Source organism: Aquila chrysaetos, chromosome 25, assembly GCF_900496995.4.
Source record: "Aquila chrysaetos chrysaetos chromosome 25, bAquChr1.4, whole genome shotgun sequence".
NCBI lineage: Eukaryota > Metazoa > Chordata > Aves > Accipitriformes > Accipitridae > Aquila > Aquila chrysaetos.
The window spans coordinates 13,918,786-13,935,594 of record NC_044028.1 but is presented as its reverse complement, the minus strand read 5'-3'; the positions used below and the strand labels follow the sequence as shown (position 1 = coordinate 13,935,594).

The following is a 16,809-nucleotide window of genomic DNA, read 5'->3' as shown; positions in this document are numbered from 1 at the left end:
ACTGTTTTCTGTGGTATTTAGACACAATGTTTTACATTTTAAGCAACACATTTCATTAAATCCAGAGTTTTTGCCCAAATAATGGAGGACTCAAAAAGACACTTCTGTTTGAAATATACCATAAAAATCATGATCATGCTTTTTTTTCATGGAAATAAAATTGTGCACCACACTCCTCCCTCCTATACAAATCAATCCACTAAATCTCAAGTCTTCTCAAGTATCAAACTTTACCAGATACAGGTTAGATTAAAACCTTGAAAAATCTGATGTCCCAAACTTACAGATTCTTAAGGAGAACTAAAAATCATGGGTGATGTACAGAAATAATGTCCTCTTATCGAATATTTACCGTTTTATTGCCATCTGCTTCATTATCTAACATTGCAGGTCTTTTTGTTCCATTACTTCTAGCTTGCATTGGCCATAATCTGATTTGATCCTGGGGAAATCCCTACAATAAACAAAAATTGTGACAAGAAACAACAACAAAAAAAGGCTAAGATACTTTTATTAAGCCCAAATAGATCTTCTGTTTTAAAAGGTCTGAATTATGACTGCTGCCATTACCAGGAGAAGATAAAGACTATGAAGCAACTGTAATGTAATACAATAGATACATACAGACATTCAGCTAGAGAAAACTTACCATCGTTTGAGAGAGATTTTGAACAAATTCTGTAAGAGTGGAGTTTTTTAGTACTTTGAAAACAGTGTATTTCACTTTTTCTTCATCATACATATCATTGCCTTGGTGACCACAGAACTGATCCTCTGCCACTATCTGAAAAGTCACATTTAAAGGTTACTATTCATATTAACTCAGCTGCACAACGTACTACCTTTTTACGATGCTTAACTATGCAACAACACTGGCTCTCTGCATAGTGGCACACTGCTAACACTATTCGCGTTCTCATGAAGAAAATTCGCAAGTATACAGATTATAATGAAATTAAAAAATGGTGATTGATAGTCAAGTCAGTGTAAGTAATTAAAATACACTAATTCTTACAAATCCCAAACAATTAAAAACCAGTTGCACTTAGATCCCAATCTTGGAAACATGTGCTCTAACAATCTTGGCACTTAAAAAAAGGCTACATAATTATTTTACTGGTGTAATGCAAGGAGGCTGGCCTAAAATGTTTCCTGTGATCTCCCACAGCTCGCATGCATTCTTTGTTAACAGAAAGACAAACACTGCAACTCTGCCAGTCCCTCCACTGAAAACAGCTCTAGTGTAAATGCAGTGTAGAATAAGCTAAACCTCACCAACACCTCTACTTATGAGCACCAGAAAGAAGATGCAAGTAAACGTGGAGGCAAATGGAAAACGGGTTCTATTTTCTTGTGCCAGATGGGCTCTGGAAAGAGCCATAAACAGGGTTCCTTAAGGCAATTCATAACAATCTAGTCCATCTGGCTTTTCCAAAAAGATAATTGCAAATATAAGCACTCTCTCCTTCTGCTTCTACTTGATGAGCTTCATTTGGCAGTAGTCCAGGCTTGCAGCCTATGGCTAGATACATTCTAATTTTAGAAAATAATTCCTGAAGGAGATGAAAGTGCAATGGCAGGGCAGCCATTCAAAATAACCTGGTCCTTTTCCTTTCACCTGAACTTACTATTTCTACTTCCAAGCATGTAACTTCTAGAGAAAACAGAAATGTCTATAACATACAGTACTGTTTGTTTCATTAGGATTCGTTACGTATGTAAATATACTTACAAGCACTAAAATAATAATTTCACTTCAAACCACTACTTCCAAACACAAATTTAAAAAAAAAAGAAAATCAAGAGTTGTCTTGGGTGGCTCAACACTCTGAATTTTAATGGTAAGGCAGTTGCAACTTGATCTGTTTCAAAAGCTGACCTGCACTTGCATATAGAGGTGAGCTTCCTGCCTCTCCTTCCTCTTCTGAGCTTCTATCCTTTTCTCTTCTTGTAGCCTTTCTACAAGTTGTTGAGGAATATCATGGTCCGTGACAGGCTGCAAAACTTCACCTACAAAGCAGATTTTGTGATGTCATTTCAAGATTTACATCAAACAGGGTTTTCTTCATACACACTTGACTTTCCTCTGATTTGAAGTCAAAACCAGCTTTTTCCATCTTTTAATTAAAAACATGGTTTGATATCATCATGTTCTGGCAAAAGCAGCATTTCCTATCCCAAGCCAAAACGCACTACTTCCATGAAATATGTATCATAGACTTCTGAATTAAATATTCATTTCAGGATTAAAAAAAATATTTGCCAACACTAAATTTTGGTTTTAGTATACATATACCTACATATTCATAATAAATTGGATTTAGTTTCCATCACTGAAGTTAGTTCACTAATTCTTCCATCCTATAAAAAAATCAAGGCTGAAGCACTTTGCAGATACGCAGTCTTGCCTTACTGTGCTAGGACAAGACGACACTAGATTAGCACATACTTTACAGAAGTGAGAGAAAGGCTGGTTGATCCCATGGAATCTATAAATTCCAACTATTAACTAACAAAGTCCTTTTGTATAGGAAGACCATCAACAATTCAGAAGTAAAATATAGCCCTAAATCCCTGTATGTAAATCTAACTTGTAATAACACGCAGAGTATACATACTTAATTTTGATTCCCTGATGTAAACCAACATGTACGCATTCGTACAGTGCCGTACAGATAAGTCATCGTCATGACCTCCATAGTTGTGTTCAATCGCTTCTTCCTTTGTACATCTTGATACAACATCGTCATCAAATTTACACCACTAGGGAGAAAATTTTATATAAATATAATTTTACACACAAAACCATATTCTTGAATGATAAATTAATCCTATTTCTGGCACGCCTTTCAGCTCTTTGAAGTAACTAAAATCGCTCTTCGAGCAGCATCAGTTTAAAAAAAAATTCTAGTTCAGTATATTTTGTGCTACCTGCTACTTGCACTAAGCCTAAGGCAGGCCATAAATACCAAACCTTTATTGAAATATTTGAACATTTTACACTGAATATCAGAAGCCCAGTAATTATTCAAAGAACTTTTTCTTAAGACCGTTACTCAAATATCTATTTGATATAAATCAGAAAATTGACCTTATTTGTTGCAAAATAAAATAAAAAGCAGTGATGCACAAGATATCTAGTAATTATTTGTACATTTAAAGTAATTTACAGCAAATTTTAAACTAAAACAATAAAGCCAAGTAAGAATGAAAGACAAATAGCAACAAATTCACAGCAAAATCTGACTTATACTTTTACTGTGAACAGTCATGTACACACAAAACCAGTCAACTCCAGGGAAGAGGCACCTGACCTATAAACGTCTGATCCAATCAAGTCACCTAAACCTGTAACAGTGGGACATGCAAAGATATTGAACTTCTGAGTCACAGAAACATTTGAAATGTTCATATTTGCTTCAGCATAAAGTCAGCCTAAAAAAAACACTGGATAAAATCTGATTGCAGTAGAACTTCAACACATATGCACACACAATTGAAGGGATTCCCTTAGTTCAAAGTCTTTTGCCAAAAGCCAATAGAAAAGATGAAGCTGCTCCTCTTAAGAAGGCATGTGATTCTTCAATGCCTCCAAATGCAGGCTCCTCCCTAAAGAGCAAAAACTAGATGCGAGGGCTGCTGGTTTTTCTTTTTGTAAATACAAAGTAAGTTTCCCAAATACATTGGAATTGGTGTCAAATGAAAAAATATCAAGTTAAGAACTACATGGAGAAGTCAAATCCTTGTGTAATGAAGTAAGTGTGCCAGCAAGTTCTTCTATTAGGGAGGAAAAATTCCAAAGATTTGCCCATTATGAAAAGTGCAAGTATATATTTGCAAAACACAAATATGTTTAGGTGCTTTGCAATACTCACTTTGCCATCCCCCTTTGGATTTAAGTAAACAACGTAATGTCCGCCATGGTTATCTCCACTGTGTACTAGAACTGCATGAAGAATGTAATTCGCAGGATCTTTAGGATCTGTTTTTTGTAAAAATTCATCTAGTGGCAACTGTTCAGGAAACTCAAACCTAGTTTTGAAAAGAATTAAGACAGTTGTATTTGTAATTAAGACAGACACATGCTATTATGCAAGACATCAGTGCTTACTCAAGCAAGTTACAAAAATTCAACAAATTGCTGTTACAATGCCATTTCTATCCAGAATATACTGCATACAGTGGCAGATTTTATACTGTTTTAATGTGGAATAAAAATAATCTTCATAAGCACCTCTGAGAAAGTATGCACTCAGTAACAAGGGTAAGAGCACTTTAACTGAAATAGTGCTGGTTTGGATTCACTGTGTCAAGGGAAAAGCTCAAAACCTGTTATTTTCTAGTACACAAATACAGCTTTTCTAGCAAGGGTACCACTGGACTGGAACATTATTTTGAAATGTCTTTCAGCTGCTGCAGTCTCACCTTCTTGGTGAGACTGAAATTGTTGCAATACAGGTTTGGTTTACAACCAACAACATATCTCCTTGAGAAATTATCAGCCTCTTGTTACAGTGAGTGGGCATGGAAATAGATGGAGGGAAAGCAGAGGACTACTTATTCATCCTACTTATTCCTGTGGCAGTCTATGGGAATGTACCAACTTTCCACACGTGGCACAAAGAATGTTCCACAAAGTGTTAAAAGATGCATTCACATGTTTCATATTCAAAACAACAGCTACAAATGACTAAGTATTCAATTTGTCATTCACAACCTTAACATTCAATCAGTGCACCTTTTGGGGACCTCCAACATGTGTGTGACTGCACAAACCTTCCCCTTGGAGTTAAATCAAAAATAGGCTTTTGGCAAACTATTTTTGACAAAATATATTCACAGGTCCAAATTCTACAATGAAAAAAACCCAACCAACCAAACTTACCTGTCATTTATCTTGATGTTTTGGTCAGTCTGAGGATCATACATAAATCTCATGAGCTGTAGGTGTAATACTGGTGGCAATGTTAGGAACTTCACACCTTTCTCTGCCTCCTAGAAATTTTGAAAAAAAGAGAGGGTTGAAATTGGAAGATTTTTAGCAACTCAACATGCTTGTTTGCTGCAGACACTTTTCCTATGGACTTTCATTTTATAGGCTTGACAACACAATGTGCACCAAAGAATGGTTCAAAAATTGAATCGAGGTTAACTTATCTTAACACTGCACCAACTTTCCCATGAGCTACTCCAGTAACACTTACTAGAACTCAGTTCATTTAAATTTAGGCCATTCATACAAGCACATGTAAACACCTCACTGCATTAAAAGCAAGTTACCTGCATAAATAAAATTAAAAGAGAATACAGAGGCAAGAACTCATTTTTGATCAATTAAGAATTTCATGTTCATTGTGTCCGGCCAACAAATATTTGGCTACCATGCTGTACCTTCCTAAAAACAGCTAAAGAATATGTAGAACATTACTGACATTACTGGAGGCTGCAGAAGTAAGCTTTAGTAAAACAAAATTTTTTATAAATTATTTCAGCTTCCTACAGTGAGTGCAGCGAAGTGCAGCTGAAAAGCTCAGAAACACGTGCACACACATAAATGTTTAAAATTCCACAGGTTCATTTGGCGTTCTTGTTGATGATACAAAAATGACCTCTCTAAACTTACTTTTAGAGCTATGCTGCTTTTTTACTAGATACATAGAAGAACAGACTACTGTCAAAGGAAGAACTTCTCAGTCATGAGATTAGTAGAGAAGTTAAACATTCTAGTCACTAAAACACTTAGAGGTATAAAAGTAAAACTCACTGCTAATTAGATTGTTTTAAAAACCAAGCTCCATTTTAAGAAACATAACAGCAATTAAGAGCTGTGTAAAAGTTTGTCTAAGGAGAAAAATCACCCAAATCAGTTGATACAACCTAGAATGTTTTTTGCAACGTTTTTTGGCTACCATAGCTTTGTATGGAAGGACAAGGACATAGAAATAAAATTTAAAACCAGATTTAAAAAAAGAAAAATACCTGCAATCCATGTTCTCCTGCATCGTACTTGTTATCACCATCCAACTGTTCCACTGCAACGTAGTCAATGAAGGACTCAAAAACTAAATGAAAAGAAGATTGGGGAATTGTAGGGAAGGAGGAAAAAAAATGTAAGTTTACTCTAGCCTGGGGGCTTAACATTGTATTAATCAAATAACATATTAAGACATGAGTGTTTCTGTTTGAATATTTCTGTCTGTCTTTAAAAAAAAAAGTTGTATATTGCTTAAGAATGTCAAGAAATGCACCAAATTGTAGGGGCTTACCTAAGAATATCAACAGATTTTGAAATCACATGGTTAGAATTGTCTGCCAAATCTCCTATTCTCACTTTGCAACTATTAAGTATCAAGCTAGATGATTCTGTTTGCTGGACTTTTACATGTCCTTTTTCATGTCTTGTATGCCAAGTACTGGGTAAAGTGATGATAAGGGACCACTGATATGCTGCTCTGATTAGTTCATTCTTTTTATTTGCTTATTACCATGGTCAGGTCTAAATAAGAATCTATTTCCTCCAAGTTCATCTTCATATATAAATTATAATCTACTGTGACAACACTACTGTTATCACCATGGCATAGTATGCACTTTTATGACACCAGGAAAACTCCTAAAATTCACAGTTCTATGAAAAGATATCAGTGAGAATTGGGGAGGAAGGAGCAGGGAAGGGAAATTGGTGAAGGAAAAGAAGGTAACGTAAGCAAAAACATTTTCTGCAGAAAATGTTTTCAATTAGGTGCCTTAAAGCAAGGATATTTCAAAGTGCTGAGCACCAACAGACCCATTGGAAATCAACAGGCACTAAAGATGTCCAACATGCTGAAGTATTTGACTGGGGCATATCACAATGTATCACTTACTATTTTTCTTTCCCTTTATACTTAGCTGGATGTCATAATAATCTTCTATTCGTTCAGATCGATAGTCTACGTGTTTGCATTGGATATAAGACTGTAAACAAAAACCAAAAACCACAGAATTTCAATGTATACATGTAACAGAGTTAATTTAAATTATTAAAAAAAAATATTTTTGAATACATACCACCATCTTCCCTCTGAACAATTTAGGAATAGTTCCTTCTACACATGTGCCTTTCATTTTGTTTTCCACATTATCAAGCAGCTGAAAGAAAAATTAAGTTTTTACATAGGATAAAATTGTACAGTTTTCATTTATTCATCACACACAGATGACTACTTCACTGATTAAAGTCCAGGTCACTTGCATAAAAATGAAATGTTAGTCTATTCGTACTGGCATCTCCTTTCTAGTCCTTTAAATGCTCCTCTTCCCCCTAAAAACTGCACTGAGGACTACTCCAGCTACATTTCTTTGAGTCTGGAAAACCTCACAAATGTAACGATGCGTTTGCATCTTCAAAACTGCATTTCTCTCCATGGCTATATAAGGACCACTAGCATATGTTCCATTTATTTTCAACCTTCCCTATCCTTTACAAATTCCTCACCCACAACAGGTCACAATCAATCCCATTCTTAAAAAAGAGAAATAAAACAAGGCAAATACTCTGTGTCTTAGAGACCTAATTTAAATTAATCTGTGCCACTATAACTAGGATTGTTACTAAACTATATTATATATACACAATATCAAGAGACAACATTATGTGTCACAGATCAGTAAGAAATAGTAAAAACATACCACTCGACATAATTCCTGGACATCGTGTTGCATGAAGCTGTCTAAAGTCTCCCACCTTTGTAAGGCAAATTAATACAAATTTACTATACTACGAAGAAAAGTTACAGTTCAAAAGACATTTTTGTGATTTCTTTGCAGATCAAGAATTTAATACATAGCAAGATGTAAAGACTCTGAGATTTAGTACTGGCTGATGCACAGGTTTTTTTTCAGTTGTGTAGCATTTACTTGGCAGGAAGAAGGGGCAGTGGACTTGTGGGACATTTTGGCAGCTGTTCTGTGCCCACCTGCCTTCTCTCTCTGTGGATCTGGGGACAGGGACTGGGAAGGCAGCCCAAGCCAGCCAAGGAGGCCAGGGCCAGGCTGTTGCTAGCAGAAGAATTCTTCCAGTCTACAACCTAGTCTCAGTTCACGTCAAAAAACTCTTAAGAAAAGGCCTGGGAGCAATTCAGTGCTGTCAGAATAGTTTCCGCAGCACGCTTCTAGCTGCCTCTCTTCTGAGGGCCCTTCAGGTGCAGTCAAGTAGCGTTCAGGGATTATTTCAGCACATGAAAGGAAGTAAATGGATTCATAGGAAATACTGGCTCCTTTGTGCTCATCTAAACAGTTAATCCTGGACGCACACTAACTCCAAGGAGGCAACCAGCTTCCTAAACTGTCCATGTGCAAACACACTCGTGTGAAAGGAAGGGTGAGAGCAACAGTCTCTAAATGCCTCGTAGCCAACATGGCACACTGCAACAAGGGTATTCAGCACTACTGCCTTAAATAAAAAAGAAGCACAAAGCGGTTTTAGTTTCAGCATGAAATACTTTCTCCTATAAACTCTTGAACTTAAACTCAAGAATGCTTTTTAAGTTTTAAGTCTCTGACAACTCTTTTTGCAACAGTCATCACTCCTAACCGTATGAAATAAGCTATGTTTACTGTAGGCTCTAGCTTCAGCATGAAGTTCAACCCCGGCCCTTGAAGCCACAAGCACAGGAGTGATCAGGAGCAATAGTAACTTTATCTTCCCCTCCCACTCTCTTCTCAGTGACTCACTGTCACACAGCAGCATGCTACTCCCAAAAGTGTGCCAAAACAACTGGGGGTGGGGTGGGGTGGTGTCCACACTTAAACAAGCTGAAGGAAGTGACCTATTGGATAATTAAGAATGGAAAGTAACCTCCTGACTCCCTAGGCTTTTAACACTAGCCAGCTTAAAGGACAAAATCAAAGAAAAAGTTTACATACTAATATTAGGGTAAAAAAGGGCTCCTTCAGACAATGGCATCACTTTCTATTGAAAGAAGCCAAACTTAGAAACTCACAATACCTGGTAAAAAGTTACACTCTACATAGCATATAGGTAGGTCTCACAAGGTCAGAAACCCCTCTCTGATTTAATGGCAGGGGAAGACCAAATCTTCAAACGCACTCAAAAATTTCTTCCCAAGAATGAAGGCAGGCATGAACACATTCCTAAAACCTTGCTCTCAGATGCAAACTTAAGCATCTGCAACCCCCTCGGGAAAGGTCTCTTCATGCTACTAGAGATGACACAGTTGGGATCTTAACTCAAGATGAAATATTTACAATACCAGTAAGTGTTTCCAGTGTAACAGGACAGCAGGAGCACTGATAAACTAAATATACAGTGTGCTAGTAGGAAGAGGGTATGACCAGACAAACATACAACACTGAGGTTACCCATTTAACTTTAAAATTCCCCCAGAAAGTGAAAAGGAAAGGTTACAAAGATGCAAGGTTACAAAGAGTCTTGTCAGGACAGAGCACTACTACAAGCTTTAGCAGAAGATGCGCGATGGACAGTAGTACAGCTACATGAAAAAGACGATACAAACTTCCTAACCTGTTTTTAAATTAAAAAATGCTTGTCAATATTACTACAAAAGACTAGTCTACAAATACAGCATGACAAAGTAATGAGAAATACAATCTTTTAGAGCAGTTTTTGATAAAATCCTACTCCATGCTTACAAGACACACAAAGAGAAGGCTTGTGAAGGTTATACTAGTCTTAATCTTCTGTTCTAACATGCCTAACTGAAACATCAAGCTAGTGTGGAGAAAAAAAAAAAAAAAAACAACAACAAAAAAAAAAAAAAAAACCCCAACAAAAACCCCCAACCACCGTCAAAGCAGTTATATTGCATAATTCTATGGCTAGATTTAAAATTACACCCTGTAACACCATCTCACAAGAAGTACTGCTAGACTGGTAAAAATACCAGACAGTGAACTGGATACTGGGCAAAAATAAAAATAAAAAGCAAGCCTTTTTGTAGATGTTTTATGGAGGAAAAGAGGGTGCTAGAATGAGGAAAATGCAAAGAGTTACTTTGTGTGTGTGCTCTGACACCTTTACTTCATGCAACAGATACTCCTCTTAAGCTTTAAATCATGAAACAGAATACAGCATTAAATGCTTCTAAATTGTGCATAGGCAAAAATACGTGCATCTTTGGTATGTCATAAGAAAATGTTACAACAGTCATCAAAGCAGAACTAACAATGTGGAAATGCAAATTACTGCTATTTCTCTAAATTTAAAACAGATTTAAATTTTAAAAAAGACATTAGCAATACATGAACTGCAATGTTTCAACAACATATTTTGTCCTGAATTTTACTCAAGTCAAACGCATCACACAATTTTCAGGTAACAGGTAAATTATAACCCTACTACTAACAGCTGTGTCTGACCATGTACCACTGCCCTCCCCCCAAAAAATGTAACTTTTGGATCAGCTACCTTTAGTACTGACTATAAATAAAAACCTATCCAAGTAAACTGAGAAAAGTTAGCAGTTAACATAATACTATATTAACACTTCTCTGGACCTCTCTAAAAATAGCCCGATTTAAATAAAACCTTTTTAAAGAAAGGCTTTATGAAGCCTGTAATAGCCCAATAAATAGTCCAAATTTCTGAAACTTACCCAAAAGATTTTGTTAACTTTTTAGTTCCAACTGGTTTGTCACTATGTTGTAGCTCATAAAACACTCTTTGCAATGCTAAAGGAACACTTTTGGATGAATCATCTCCTTCTGTGGGCATCATGTACACAGCCTGAAAAAGCATTTAGTTCAATTAGTATCTAAGGAAAAGTTTATTGCTCATATTGTTTAACGCATTCTTTCCTCTTCAGTGACTTCCTTCGTATAACTCCATTTAATCATCACTCCAAAAGAGTCTGAAAAAAAATCTCATACCGTAGTGTAAAAACATTAATTGTCTGGAATGACTCTTCTTAGAGTACAGTGGTTAGAAAGATGCGAACAACAGATTCCATTCGTGGTTATTTTACCTAAACAGTTTCTGTATTCCACCCTAGAAAAGTAAATGCACTAAAGCATTTAACACCTTCAAACAACTTATCACGCCTGGTATGTCTACACAATCATCACAGCAGGACCAGATATACTAATCAATACTAGTGGCTTTTGAAAATAACTTCAGTTTTGTGCTGTAGCTTGGCTACCTGTCAATATTGTCACCTATAGTGGAAAAATAACAACCACCACCCCCACAAAAAAAAAACAACAACAACAACAAAAAAAACAACCCCAAAAAACAAAAAAAACCAACCCCCCCCCCAAAAAAACCCCAAAACCAAAACCAACAAAAAAAAACCACATGAAACCATAAAGGGCAACAAGTGAACAAAACCAGAAATGGTCCACATGGAGAAGCTTGTCAGGGGAAGCTTAGAGATTCCCTGATAATTCACTCCTACTTAACATCATTGCTGTCCAGCAAATAAACAGCTTAACAATTCAACTCACTGATTATACTTATCTGGGAAGGATTGAGAACAAAGAAATTACACAAATAGACCAAACAGGGATTAGAAGAGTTCAATAGGCACTGAAATGAGATTTACTTTTTAAAAAGTGTACACCAATATATCCAGGGAAAAGCAACAGCAAAGAAAAGGTATTTACAGGGAGATGCTCATTTAGAAAGCATGAATGTAAAAAGAAAATATCATAGTCAACTCTGGAAGGAGATTAGGTAGCAACACATGAAAAAATAAAGACTCCAATATTAAGCAGCATATAAGAAAATAACCTGTTAAGAAACAGAAAAATTGTCACCTAAATTTTTGCCTGTGAAACAACAGGGAATGATACATTTCTGAGTGAAGTGCTGAACTGGATGTCAGTAGTTCTCACTCAGTTTCTGCACCAGCCTAGATTTCAGAGGTGTCCAGCACCTCTAACATATCCTGTACTTCAGTTCCCTATATACAGAGCAAGGTTAGTACTTCCAGTACATAGCTGAATTGTTGGGGAAACAAATTCATTGTTATATGAAAGCTCAGTGCAGAGGTGATGGGAACCAGATGAGACAGACACTAGATAAAGACAAAGCTGATACAAAAAACCCACAAGGTAATGACAAAAAAGAAAGGAAGAAAGAAAAAAGGCCAAAAAAATGTGCTAAGAAGTTGGCAGGCCAGTTTCCTAATCCAATTCTGAGTATCCACAAAATTTTTCAAAAGCACAGCAACATAAATACTCAGAAGAATAACCTAATAAGAAACTATCAGCAGAATAGCTACAGTAATAAAATGAAATGAAAGAAATTATTTTACTGAAATATCAGTTTCATAAAGAAAGCAAATTCCTTATATTCAGACAGAAAAACACTGGTTAATTATGCAACTGTAAAGCAATATAATAGTTCACGTGACTTTATCTTTTAAATTTTAAATTTAATTTCCAAAACTTAACAGTAAACAGAGATGATCTAAAGCAGAATCATGACTGAACACTAGTAACAGACTCTAAATTTTATGTTTCTACTTAGTTGCAAACTACACTGTTAATAGTAGTACTTGTGCATATAAAAGGGAAAACATGAATAGAAATTAGCTGAAATTTATCATTAACTTTCTGTTGAAGGACAGCCAACAGAACTCTTACTTCGTTAGGGTAATTTTAAGAACAGCACAGACCCACCCTAATAGCAACAAAGGTCTTCCTTCGCTCTGCTTTAATTTTGAAATTTGCTTAAACTGCTTTTTAAAATTTCATAAATTGAAGAAAACAGCATCTTCAATTTTATCATCAGCAACAAGTTTTAACTGTTGAAACTCAATAATCCTTCATGCCATATTTTTGCTAATCCATCAGGCTAACTACCTGGCTAGCCTGGAAAAATTAAGAGAACAAAAAATAGTATTTTCTCATGTACTTGCACCAGCAGCTTTTCTAATGAGCTAAGAACTGCTTTAACAGTTTAAAGTTTATAGTGATATAGTGTGGAAGAGAACTCTGTAGGTTCTGAACTCGTGTTCCTTCTCATGGAGGTGCCAAGTTCAAAGCTGAGTCCAGTTGCTCAGGATCATATCCAGTCGAGTTCTGAGCATCTCCAGGAATGGAGATCCCACAACCTCTCCACACATCCTACTGTAAAGCTGGATCACCCTGACTATGAAAATTCCCTCCCTAAGATCAGAACATACAATTAAAAAAAAAAAAAAATCTAATAAGTGAATAGAGAAAATTAATTTCAATTGCTTCTCTATTTTTATTATGCAAATGCAGAGTTACAGTTAACCATGCTGATCTGGGCAAACTCCAATTCAAATATGAATAGCTAAAATTATACCTTTGATTTTACAAGCAAATTTTATTTTTTGCTTTAAAATATGAACTTCAAAAACAAGTAAGCATCTTGCAGAGTTAACCTCTCCCTGCCCCTGGTTTATGAACCCTTTAATGAGCTGGTCTTCACTGGCTAAAGGTAGAAACAGGAAATAGTTGAATGACCAAGTCTCAAATCTTCCAAATCTCTATTATCAACCCCTATTCATTGTTTTTAACACCTTATAAATGCTTTTTAAAAAACAAATATGTAGTAAGTTACTTGCTATGGTTAAACAAATAGAAATAAGATATGAAAATCAAGTAATGAAAAAATTCAAATATAGCCAGTGCTGATATATTTTCATGAAATAAATATTAAAATGCTAAATATTCTTCATAACAAACCAAGATGATACTGCAGGCAGGCTACAAGTCAATCTAGTGGTTGACTCTTCCATCAAAAAGGTATAAATGGGAGTTCAGAATACCTTGATAATTAATCAAAATCAGATCCTTTGCATTTAGTTCCTATTTGGTTTCCTCATATACCATCTGGACAATTAATTCCTTTCCTGTATCTCTCAAGTAATATTAAAATAATCATTTATCATTTATTTATAATTGCTACATTCCAGCTGCCATTGAATAAAATCACCAGTTTTACTTCTGAAATTCTAAATGTGTTACTACAAACTAAACATTTAACACATAGCCTTTCTTTGGTTCTTCATTCTGTTTGTATATATAAGTAGTATCAAAGCCCATTTCTCAAAGCTTAAGTGTTTCTCCAAGCTAAACCAAACCATTTTTCAAACACAACCCCCTACAAACCTTTATTTTTATGCCTTACGCTCCCAAACTCTGAAAGCTTGACCTCAAGATCAAGGAGTGAGGCACTTTGATCCATTTGAAAACAGCAGAATCTCTAATTTAACATCTGAGAAGTTCCCTCAGGAAATGAACACAAAAGAGTGACAGGGACATGTATAGGCAATGGCTGTAAGCAACAGACACAGAGATATGAGAAAAATTTTAGATATTTACATGGTAAAAGAATGCTACAGATAAGCATGAACACACTGCTCAAAGTTAAGATAATTACTTGAAGAAGAGAAGAAAACACTGTGTATGAAATTCACATTTCATACACAAGGTAAGGTAAGGTAAAATATATTGGATAACTTGAGGAGAGTCAGAGCAGGGAGAAATGTACTGGACCAGTATCTATGATTTTATGTAAACATTCTGCAATGCTCTCATGAATTGTAGGGAATTTTTCAAGGGAACCAGCAAAGAGTTTTAAAATGGACTGGATGCAGCCACAAGTACTGACTGCCTGGAGGTGCTAATGACAGACATTGGAAGACTGGTGCAACACGGTCCAAGATCAAACCTGCACCCATTTGATAAGTTACCACTGTCCCTCACCTAGGTGGACTATATTTAAGCATGTGTTTACCAGTCACAGACAAATAAAGATATGCTCTGAAGAGAAGTGTCTTTGCCTTATTCCCCACCACTGAAGCCACCTTGTTGCTAATAAAGGGAGGTCTCATTTCAAACACCCAAGAACCTCCCATCTGTTGTCTGGAAACAGAGAAAAGAAGAAAGGACCTCTCCATCAATCCTCACCCACACTTCCCCAGAGTCTGACTTTCCATAGGTACGTGCTTGCCTTTGCTATTTTCCATTGCCTTCCCAGCTCTACTCCTGACAGCAACTTCTCTGTTAACAAAGCTCTAAATAACAGCAATAGAAATCATTATTTCTTCTACGTAAGGAGGATTAACAGAAATAATGGAATTGGTGATAAGCAAACTGAGAATGCTACACATTTTACTTGGTTTTAAGAGGAACAAGTTTGCTCAAAGTGAAAACAAAAATGTTGTAGAAATTCTTTTTTTTTTTTTCAGACAAGACAACTACTGATTCTTTCTTATCTGCAATAATGGCAAATGAGTATTAAAACTGTCTAAAACTACCACTGTAGTCTGTTCTGTTTGTAGGAGCTCTGAAAACCCGAAGAATGAGCAAAGAATTGGGCATTTCAGCTGATGTCCAGGAACATTTCTATAAAGGAAGCTGCAGTTACCAGCTAGTAAATCAAGCTTTCTCATACGGATGCTATGCAGATATTAACACTCCCTAAAAGCTGATATTTATTCGAGGGCTGGGGGAGAAGTGCAGGGGAATGCCTGAAAAGATTAGTTCAGTTGAAACAAATCTGTATCACAAAAAGAATTTCTTCTTCACAGAACAAGATTACTTCATGGTACATATTGATTTACTGACTACAAGACAGTCTTGAAAGGAACTACTCAATTGGATTAGATGTAGCTATTATAAAAACACATTTTTCTTTCAAGAGCAAAGTGAAGTTGTCCAAAACCAAAAAATGCACAAACATTATGAGTGCTGAGCAAAAAGTACAGGCATTATAATGAATGATAAACCAAATGAGTAAATTATACCTCCTGTAAAAAAGAAACAGGTGGATCATGTAAAACAAGTCAAGTATTTATTTCTTGTACGTGGCATTGGTAAGATCTCAGTTACAGTCTACTGGAGTTTGATGTGCTATTTTCTGCAACGCTTCAGAGTAAGCAGCACATTGCAAAAGAGAAAAAAAGAAATCCCAACTGGGACACTTACAAGGCCACAGTGATATAAATAATGATAAGATGGTGGAAAATCTAAGACAGTGGAACGTAGGTGCATTAAAAAGGGAAATTTTTGAGAAAAGAAAGCTTAATGGAAATATAACAACTGGTATACACAAGAGAAAGCGTAAGTCAGAACAGTTCATTTTCACTAAGAGAGATACAATAAGCACAGGAATGCGCAAAAGGATGAATTAGGATCAATAGGACGCTCCAATAAACTAAATCGTGCCGAGACATTTTTTTCCAAGTATATCCCCTCTTCCAGATAGCCCCCTTCAATATCAAGTCATCATTTATGTTTTGATCCCATTAAGGCTACTGCACTATTTTAAAATGATACATTATCTAATATGTTTCATCCTGGGTTTGGATGAGATATTTATTAAGCTGATATTTAAAGCAGTTCTTCCTTCCAGCAAAGAAATAACATCTACAGTAAATAAAAAAACACATGAATGAAGCAAATATAATATTAAGTTGTTTAAAATACTGAAATTATAATGTTTTCCATCACTACAAAGATGCTAACCATAATAACAGAAAATTCAGCTGCATAATATAAATTAAAAGACAGAACAAATGAACTACAAAGGTTGTACATGTTTATCTTTTGACATTGTTTATGGGCTGAGAAGTCATAATTGACTTCTCTATTTTAACTATTCCAAGAAAGGGAAATTACTTCCATCTCTCATCTGCAAGATGTAAAGTCATCCTTCTCTCCCCCCACCCTCCCAACAATTCACAGCAACATTAACACATAATACAGTCTAAGAAACACCCCTTAAGCTCAGGTCTTCACCAGGTACTCTATCTGCTTTCACAAAAACCCAAAAGCTTATGTTCAACATACTATAAAAGGAAGCTTCCTGCA

At 35.8% G+C, this 16,809-nt stretch overlaps 1 protein-coding gene across 1 annotated transcript in view; it reads right to left on the bottom strand.

Annotated features, from left to right (window-relative positions):
* USP7 (ubiquitin specific peptidase 7) overlaps positions 1 to 16,809 on the bottom strand; it is a 75,418-nt gene that overhangs the window by 16,499 nt on the left and 42,110 nt on the right. The window contains exons 7-17 of the mRNA XM_030001638.2: positions 10,617 to 10,747; positions 7,672 to 7,726; positions 7,051 to 7,131; positions 6,867 to 6,957; positions 5,980 to 6,062; positions 4,886 to 4,995; positions 3,876 to 4,032; positions 2,619 to 2,763; positions 1,880 to 2,010; positions 650 to 784; positions 353 to 454 (exon numbers count right to left, since the gene is read on the bottom strand). Of these exons, the coding sequence (XP_029857498.1) occupies positions 353 to 454; positions 650 to 784; positions 1,880 to 2,010; positions 2,619 to 2,763; positions 3,876 to 4,032; positions 4,886 to 4,995; positions 5,980 to 6,062; positions 6,867 to 6,957; positions 7,051 to 7,131; positions 7,672 to 7,726; positions 10,617 to 10,747 (1,221 nt within the window). The remainder of the gene's footprint in view (positions 1 to 352; positions 455 to 649; positions 785 to 1,879; positions 2,011 to 2,618; positions 2,764 to 3,875; positions 4,033 to 4,885; positions 4,996 to 5,979; positions 6,063 to 6,866; positions 6,958 to 7,050; positions 7,132 to 7,671; positions 7,727 to 10,616; positions 10,748 to 16,809) is intronic.